The 8,531-nt window shown below is 36.4% G+C and overlaps 2 protein-coding genes across 4 annotated transcripts in view; one reads left to right on the top strand and one right to left on the bottom strand.

Annotated features, from left to right (window-relative positions):
* LOC104751579 (sm-like protein LSM3B) lies at positions 1,619-2,750 on the top strand. The gene is made up of 3 exons (XM_010473543.2): positions 1,619-1,867; positions 2,132-2,227; positions 2,527-2,750. Exons 1-3 carry the CDS (start codon positions 1,751-1,753, stop codon positions 2,611-2,613), a joined length of 300 nt encoding a protein of 99 aa, XP_010471845.1. The 5' UTR covers positions 1,619-1,750; the 3' UTR covers positions 2,614-2,750.
* LOC104751580 (exocyst complex component SEC5A) overlaps positions 2,846-8,531 on the bottom strand; it is a 7,345-nt gene continuing 1,659 nt past the window's right edge. The window contains exons 1-20 of one of the 3 annotated variants that reach the window (XM_010473547.1): positions 8,476-8,525; positions 8,286-8,371; positions 7,950-8,144; positions 7,747-7,874; positions 7,514-7,672; positions 7,272-7,412; positions 6,839-6,913; positions 6,422-6,559; positions 6,162-6,347; positions 5,875-6,003; positions 5,623-5,749; positions 5,328-5,538; positions 4,788-4,903; positions 4,416-4,644; positions 4,181-4,274; positions 4,008-4,085; positions 3,865-3,921; positions 3,621-3,770; positions 3,278-3,484; positions 2,846-3,189 (exon numbers count right to left, since the gene is read on the bottom strand). In XM_010473547.1, coding sequence (XP_010471849.1) covers positions 2,968-3,189; positions 3,278-3,484; positions 3,621-3,770; positions 3,865-3,921; positions 4,008-4,085; positions 4,181-4,274; positions 4,416-4,644; positions 4,788-4,903; positions 5,328-5,538; positions 5,623-5,749; positions 5,875-6,003; positions 6,162-6,347; positions 6,422-6,559; positions 6,839-6,913; positions 7,272-7,412; positions 7,514-7,672; positions 7,747-7,874; positions 7,950-8,144; positions 8,286-8,371; positions 8,476-8,504 — 2,757 coding nt within the window. In that variant the 5' untranslated portion in view covers positions 8,505-8,525 and the 3' untranslated portion in view covers positions 2,846-2,967. Of the gene's footprint in view, positions 3,190-3,277; positions 3,485-3,620; positions 3,771-3,864; positions 3,922-4,007; positions 4,086-4,180; positions 4,275-4,415; positions 4,645-4,787; positions 4,904-5,327; positions 5,539-5,622; positions 5,750-5,874; positions 6,004-6,161; positions 6,348-6,421; positions 6,560-6,838; positions 6,914-7,271; positions 7,413-7,513; positions 7,673-7,746; positions 7,875-7,949; positions 8,145-8,285; positions 8,372-8,475; positions 8,526-8,531 lie in introns of those variants that run through there. The other 2 variants (XM_010473544.1, XM_010473546.1) reach the window with 2 other exon arrangements.

Here is an 8,531-nt window from a genome sequence, read left to right as displayed (position 1 = left end):
TCCCCCCCCCCCCCCCCCGAAATTTCGATCACGCACTTCATATTTTCACTTTTCTTTTCTTCCCGATGTTGTACAAACGATAGCAATACGAAAAGGCTTTGATACATATTTAAAGAAAAAAAAAAGTCATGAAATTTCCTTTAATTTTATTACTATGTGGGTATAACAATGTCATGGCCTAATGTGTTTTCTTACTAGTCCAAACAACATTTTTGGCCCAACCTTGTAATTTTCTAGTTGTATTTTAAACGTTTTCCATTATCTATTTGTAGAGTTAAATATATTGAAAATTTACATTCGCCATTTTTGTTTTTTTAAAATAAAGGCACATTCAAAAGATTCTTCAGTTTTTATACCTAAAAGCTAATGGAAGAGAGCCAAATGAGAGGTTGGAGTTTTGAATAGTTACACTATATGTTGTTGTCATTGTCATTGATACTTACATGACACAATCAAGCATAGAGAAGAGAACCGCTTTATGTAATCAAGAATATTACATTGGAAAATATTACTCGTATCTGATATCTCTGTAGATTTTATCGTAAACTTTTAGATTATAAATTAAAAGGATTGTCCAGAGAATTTTAAGTATTAATTATCCCACTTTTGCTTTTTTTTTTTTTTTTTTTTTTTTTTGCTAATTANGGAATCGAAGTAGAAGAAAGCTTCGTAGAGATGATGATGATGATGATGATGATGATGATGATGAGGAAGAAGAATAAAAAGAAGAGAGGAACGGTCAAAGTAGAAAGAGAGAGATAGATACGGATTCTTCTGATGCTGTGCTTATGCTTCTCTGCTTCTGTTCACGATCTGAAAACGACTCTGCTTCCTTTCCCCCACGATTTCCCCTTTTTTTTTTTTTTTTTTTTTTTTTTTTTTTTACCTTTTTACTAAATCATTAATACAACATTGCATAAATTTATGACCAAATTATGCCAACCACAATAGCTTATTATACTCATACATGTGTGCTTGTTTTGTAGAACCGTTACGTGTTAGTAAACTCAAATAAAGAGAAAGTTAAAAGGCGTTTATAAATACATTTTGTTTTATCTTACCTTATATATAATTTATATTGAAATTTTAATAATTTAAAACTGTCATTATTCATATATAGCTTTTTTGTTAAAAAATTGTTTTGTTAAAAACGTTTCATAAAATATTGCGGGATTTCGCACTAAATCTAATAATATGTTCTTACACGTGTTGTAAGCGTTACAAAATTATGAAAATGAAAAGTTACAATATATTGATAAAGAAAAAGGTAAAATTTATTATCGTAATTGGAAAGTAAAATTTTCACGTTATTTGATATAATAAAAAAAAAATCTCTATACATACGAGTATACAACTTATACAATACAAGACCCCTCAACCATAATGATCTTCTTTTTTTTTTTGGCATAAATGTATTATTATTAATAATAATTTATTATTATCACTTCACTATAGTCTATGGAAAAAAAAATTTATTATCACTTCACTAGTTCACTTAGCTAAAACAAAAATCTGAAGCACTAATCTTTATAAATTCGCCTGGTTCGTATATGGGCCTAATTTTTCTACTGGTTGGGCCGTTACCCATATAATGATATGTAAAGTAAAAATCTTATTCGAAGAACGAAATATTTGTCAAGTTCGTATCCGTCCGCGAGAGGTCAGAGTTTGTGTCCGGTTATACGATTCGTCGGAACCAAAACCCTCCTCCGAGAAGTGTTTCTAGTGGGAAGGTATCTCTGTCTTCGCAATGTCCGGCGAGGAAGACGCCACCGTGAGGGAGCCACTAGATCTGATTCGACTGAGTCTTGACGAGAGAATCTATGTCAAGCTCCGTTCAGACCGCGAACTTCGCGGCAAGCTCCACGTACGTCTTCTTTGCCTTCTTCCTCTGTGGGTCTCTTTGAATTCGTAACTTACTTAGAACTCGCTCCGCTTATAATTCGTTTGAATTTAGTGTTGCTGATTTCACTGTTTCGTATCGAATTTGGTCTTGTTTTTTTAGGGGAAAGTCTAGGGTTTTGCTTTTAAAGTTTCAAGAAATTGGGAATTTGTGGGTTGGTGTAAATTCGATTTCTACACTCTTTTGTAAGTTGAAAAGGTTTGATTTTTGTGTTTGTTCTCTGAGCAGGCGTTTGATCAGCATTTGAACATGATTCTGGGTGATGTTGAAGAAACTATCACAACAGTTGAAATCGATGACGAAACATACGAAGAGATTGTCCGGGTACGTGCTTTTTTTTCTAGACTCGCTCGATAAGGATTTATGGACAGTTGAGAAATCTTTATGGCTTTCGCATTCGTATGGCCTAGATACAGCTCGATGACTCTGTTTTATACCTCTGTCATATTTACATAGTTACCAAAATTGAAACGTGTAACAAAAATGACTTCTGATCATAATATCCTACAAGGATCTTAGTCCTCTGAAATCTGAATGTTAAGCTATTAGTATACATACACCATTAGTTGTTGACACTCCTCCTCTAGTTGCGCTAGATTCTGATCTACTGTATGTGATTGCAGACAACAAAGCGGACGATTGATTATCTGTTTGTGAGAGGAGATGGAGTAATATTGGTGGCTCCACCACTGAGGACAGCCTTAGGTTAATAAAAAAAAAAAATCTTTTTGTGCCTTCTTCTCTATGGATGTCCTTTGTTACTATTGGTGTGTTTGGTCACTTCTTGTCTAAAACTCAAAAAAGCTTGAAGAAGCTAAGTTGCTTAATTCTCATTGCTATTCGGTTATGTCTCTTCATCTTTGACACTTCGTGTGATATCTCTTAATTACAACTTCAATGATCTGAGCTCACAAATTTAAAGAATAGGTTCTGAAGAAATGCTGCAAACAATAAATACACCAGAAGCAATATCAAAAAGAGAAGTCTGATCAGTTTACGTACAAAAAACGGAGACAGATGATGTAATTAAGCAAAAATAAAATAAACAAGTTGTAACTTATTTATTATCTTCGTCTGGGTCGGGAATGAATCGGGGAACCAGATGATTGCGAGCCTCTGTAGTTTCTGCTTGGAGAATCCATTGATCCTCTGAAGGAAGAGTAGGAAGCTTTGGGTAACGCAGGCGTTGGCTCTAATGGGGTTGACTCTGCAAAGCATGCTGTGTTCAGACGAGTTCTCTCCAACTCTGGTTGTAGCAATTCGTTTGAACACTGTTTCGTTAGAGCCTGTTCACCAAAACAAAAAAAAAAACTGATCAAGATTGAGGTTCTGAAATTTGATTGAATTTGTTGGAAAGAGAAGGGAATAACTTACGAGGAGGTCGTCTGCTGAAACAGATTGCTTGTCATCTGAAACTGTGTCTTCGCTGCCACGAGTTGGTCTGCGATTATGCCCCGGGGTTTCAACTGCTTCACTGATGCTCTCTATAGCTATCTCCAACACGGTTCCTTGTAGAGACTTGAGAGATGCGGTTGCATCACTTGTAAAATATGGATTCAGTACTGTCTCAAAATATTCAAGCTGCAACCGTTATTGTGAAAACCAGAATTAGCAACTCACAAATCTAGACTACTTTTTATTGCTTATCATTATAAATTTGAGTGAGTTCCAGTTTTAATTACTCAGTATCTCTTATGGTTTTAAAACAAGATGTTACCTCAAACATCAGTTGGCAGAAACCATTTGCATCAATTGATCTTAGGTCAGTTGATCTGTTTTCTTCCACAAGACTGAGAAAAGTGTCAATCAGACCTTCGATCAGAACGCCAAGAATCTTGTCCAGGAGGGGTTTGGCACCCGCAAAGACCTGCAATTTTCATATTCAGTTATCAGAATTCAATACTACTAAGGAAGTAAAAATCATCACGAAAATTTCAGAATATAAGGAGCAATAGTATTACCTCTGCATGGACAGCTACAAGAGTGTGCAAGAGCTCAACAGCCGCATCTCGTATGCCCTGGAAGAGAGCAAATATTTAAGTAATTCTTTCCTTCATAAAAATCAAGAGGTTAATATAGTTATCATTACGCATAGATTTCTTACTTTCACTTGAGGTGCTGATCCCCACTGAATACCAGAGTCCAGCAAATAATTTGTGGCAGCTGTTCTGATCAAATTTGCCTGATTACAGGTGAAATTCTTGGTTGTGTAAATTTCTATTTCTAACAAGTAGAAAAGCATTTTTAGACTAACACGGCTGAATAAGAAATCAATACCTTAGCGAAAGTGTAATGCTCGAGGACCTTCTCTCCAAGACCAGAAAAAGACATAACTAGATCTTGAAGATCGCTACTGTCTTCATCTTTGCCCCTGAATAAGTGAAAACACAAAGCAAATCTTAGTCTAGTGAATTATAAAACCATATACAAATTCACCCATGAGAGCAGTATTCAGTTGTGAACTACTGATGTTCAGAAGAGCACTAATGACGTTAATTAAGCAGAGACCAACCTAGACTGCAACCAGATATATTTGAACTTGTTGTAAAGCTCGGAAGCAAGTTCATCTTTGCAATAACCTATATTACTTAAGACCATCAATAATCGCCTGTGAGGATCAACAACACTTCCGTAGGCGTTGGCTGATGGCTCTTCCTGATGATCGTCAGAATATCCATTTTTCCAATTTTCTTGTCTTGAGGTGCTTTGAGAAAGATCAGCACCAATTTGCTCCAAGTGCGCTGATACATGGTGAAAACAAATTAACATGTCAATATAATCACTGTATAGTTTGTACATTTGCTTGCATCCATGAGCCGGTCCACGTGCATATGTGGGCATCTGCATGTGGATTTTATGATAAGTTTTCGGTAAAAAGTCGTACCAGCAAAATCCAGAAAGCAGTTCAAAAAAGCCAGTCTAACAGATATCAGGATTTCCTCAATTTGGGCAAACATATCTTCTGACTTAGCAGCTTCACCTTTGACAGAGAGGATCATCCTGAAAAAGGTATACACAGAAATCAACAGCTAAACGGAGTAAACACTGCAGTAACAACAAGAAAACTGAAAGTACACATTTGTATATGCAGTTTCCTGAACAGCAACGAAAAGCATACAAGACTTGTTTCCTCTAAAACAACATGGTACACAAGTCATTTCATTTCACATGTCACAATCATGGTATGACAAACTAGAAACCACAATTAGAGACTTCGCATTTTGTGTTTTTTTTTTCTGATGTATACAGAGAAGACTAGACACTGATGTATGTACTAGAAACACTGACGTCTGGAACTACGAACACAAAAAAATGGGTTTCTCACTTCCTCAAAAATAAATAAAGAGCAATACTGCCTCTCTATGTGCAGTAAACTACAATACGCAAATGTTTCTAATATGTTACCAAAGTGGCTTGAACTTACAGATTGATTTGTTCCATGCCAGAGACAATAACTGAACGGAATGTAAGAGGCAAGTAAGAAATGGCATATGGAGATCTATTCCTTTCAAGAATAGAAACCGGGATCCACGTCTCCTCTTTTGATATTCCTTCTGTGGATGCCCTCATCCAAGAGCAAAGCCTTTGGATATAAATTTTAGTGATTTCCGCCTGGACTTTTCTTAGTGCAACGACTGCCATAACCAAAAAGGTTATACAGCATCATAGTATACATAAAATTATACAAAAAGCTCAAGCTTCAGAAGAAGTTCAAATACCAGCACTGTGAGGCGCTGACTCTTTGGCTTCAAAAGCTTTGCATGCTGTTGATACTTCGTTGATGGCATCACTCATAAATGGGCGGAGAATGCATGATTCATCAAAATCACAAAATGTGCTGTTCACCTACAATGACAGTCATCAGGAAATGAAAATCTTTAGACACAGATACCACAGGGTTTTCCTTCCAATGAGGAGAGAAGCTCTACTGAAGAGGTCACTTAATTAGAAAAAAGAAACAAAGACACCACCTTTGCTTCATACACAGAAATAGTCTTGCGTATCATCCCAGCAACTTCTTCCAAAGAATGAGTTGAATACCTTGCCTCTGTGACCTTTTCCTCGGCTTTATTGGCTGAAGTATCAGTAACTTGGGAGGACTGGGCGATAAAAATTCAAATTCAAAATCAAATGAAGAACTTTCTCAATACCAAGAAAGAAATAAGTAGGTACCACCCTTAGCAAAGTAATAATAACTACAGAATGTATCTACTCTTGGGGCGACATAAGAACCTTAAGCAGAAAGAATAGCTGATACCTTGGCAAATTTTCCACTGAAAATAGATATAGCTGTTTTCCAAAACACAGGGATATGATGCACAAGCACAGCAGTCAATCTTTTGATGTATCTTCCCTTCAAAGTATCAATCTCTTCGCCGGGGAATTCCACTGATTGTAGGTCAACTTGGACTTCATTATATTCAACAGAAGAGGCAGTATCTGACTAAAAGTTTGAAAAAAACGCATGTTATCATCTATAGAACTGATCTTGTATATCATTCTCAATGTTGGACTCACATATGGAACACCATTTTGTTGAATCTGTTGCCACTTCGCATCCGAGATGGCTTTCTCATGAGTCTCATGACGCAAACTTTCCACCCTTGCTTCATGATCATATGTACATTTCTCAAGCAATCCGTGGATTCTATGATTCTGGTAATTATAGAGCCAAGCAAGATAAAGTTACGAAAATACACGATGATTGCAACAAAAAGTGTGGGACCCACAAACACACACACACATAAGGGTGCGTTTTTCCCATTATGTGAAGGTGCTAAGTTGAAAGTGAAGACAGCAATCAAAGGAAACAAATGAACGATTTCATAAGCTAAAAGTCACTCTGATACCCAAAGCCAATACATTATGAATCCAGATTCCACGCATAGGAAAGCAAGAGGGTAGTCAAAGAGTGAAATCTTCAAATATACTGACCTGAACATTTAGGTAATGCCACACAGGATCAGATTCGGGTTCCAGCTCTAGCAAAAGCCTCACAGTGTTTTCCAGCTATAAATTACAATAAAAATAGACTTCAGATATCAAGACAGTAAATAGACTAGAAAGCGTTAAGTCTGGTTTCTCAAAGTTTCCAAGAGAAAGTATGAAAGATTTTCAACTAGTTGTACACATGAGAAAAATGAAGAAATCACAATGCAGCACTATGATATAACCAAGGACATGAATTTACTTACAACAGGGAAAATGTAAAGAGGGGATATCCTTAATGGAAGTTAAAATTGATGACTGCAATATTAACATGATAGCAGTACTATGATATAAGTGCATTTGGTGAATATATGAACGACAGATTGTTCAGTTCAATCACTAGTTGGCATTAAAATAAAAAAAACTATAACTGACATACACTTGTAAAGTCTATTTTTGGATCTTCCATAGACTTGTATAGTGTGCCTTTAAATTCCAGCATAACTTTCTCAACCTCCTCGAGTACACGCTTGAGTATATTTACCTGAAAGCAGCTTGTTTTTTTTATGTTGTCAAGAGCCTTGTTATGTAAACAAAATCGTAAACAAAAAGAAGATTCAGTGCTTATAGGGAAGTGGGTAACATTTGTCTCAAGAGAGTCTAAATGAAATTCAGGCATACATGAGAAGGGAGAGCTATAGATTTCGCCTTCTTGTATTCTCGAACTGCCAAATCATATTCACCCTTGCTAATACTGCTACGAATGATACTGGGCAAATTGAACAATGTCCGGAATCTCTGAAGCATTCCTTGTACAGACCTGATTTTCTCAGCTTGAGCCTACAAATGTTTTGAGAAAGGCTTCAGTAAAAAGAGAGAGACAAGCAAAAAAACCAATTTAGAACCACACCAACCTGTCTCTCAAAAAGAGGCTCAAATGCAAGATTGGCCCTTGATGTCACACTTTTCATACAATTGAACAAATGAGTAGTTCCTGACCCTTCAGGGTCTTCTTCAATCCGCTTCAGTTTTGACTCAATATCTAGAAAATCAGTAATTTACGTGAAAATGGGAGAAGAAAAAGATAAATTATTCTGTTGAGAGCAATAATACATACCATCAATTGTCGTTTTACATGAGACGAAGCAGTCAAAATTGTCCTTTACCAATTGTTTCCTCTGCAGATTCCGACCCTTTAAGTCACTTTTTAGGCCAAGGGCACCAGCCTCCAAATCTGCTGCACTCGTGTCTTGGTGAATGCGAGAAAGAAACAGCTTCGGATCGAAATGATCAGAGAAGTAAATCAATTTTTCTGCAGATAGCCAGAAGAGGATACATAACAATTAGACAACTGGAGATTGAACATGGAATAAGCTAGGCCCCCAAAAAATTATATTTTCTTGTAAGAGCTACTATTCAACTCGAGTTGTAGATATGGTGAAGAAAGACATACCCCGAAGAGTATTATCCACTTTCTCCGCTTTTGATGGGCTGCCTGACGACTCAGTGATTAATCTCAGTGTCTTATTGTCTATTATCCTACGAAGTATACAAATTCAGGTTTAGATAAATTCTACCATATCCAAGCATAAAGTATCTGACTGACTTTCAATGTAAGCAAAACGAATGAGAGGAGAACTTACCCTAATTTTAGTGGATCAATACATTCCATACCGCGAGGCAATGACTGCAAACTTGT

Source organism: Camelina sativa, chromosome 16, assembly GCF_000633955.1.
Source record: "Camelina sativa cultivar DH55 chromosome 16, Cs, whole genome shotgun sequence".
NCBI lineage: Eukaryota > Viridiplantae > Streptophyta > Magnoliopsida > Brassicales > Brassicaceae > Camelina > Camelina sativa.
Note: the sequence above shows the minus strand (reverse complement) of the source record. Positions and strands in the feature narration are given on the sequence as shown.

Coding starts and splice junctions, on each gene's coding strand:
- LOC104751579 (XM_010473543.2), top strand. CDS start 1,751: ATGTCCGGCGAGGAAGACGCCACCGTGAGGGAGCCACTAGATCTGATT. Junction 1,868..2,131: donor AACTTCGCGGCAAGCTCCAC/GTACGTCTTCTT, acceptor TTCTCTGAGCAG/GCGTTTGATCAGCATTTGAA. Junction 2,228..2,526: donor CATACGAAGAGATTGTCCGG/GTACGTGCTTTT, acceptor ATGTGATTGCAG/ACAACAAAGCGGACGATTGA.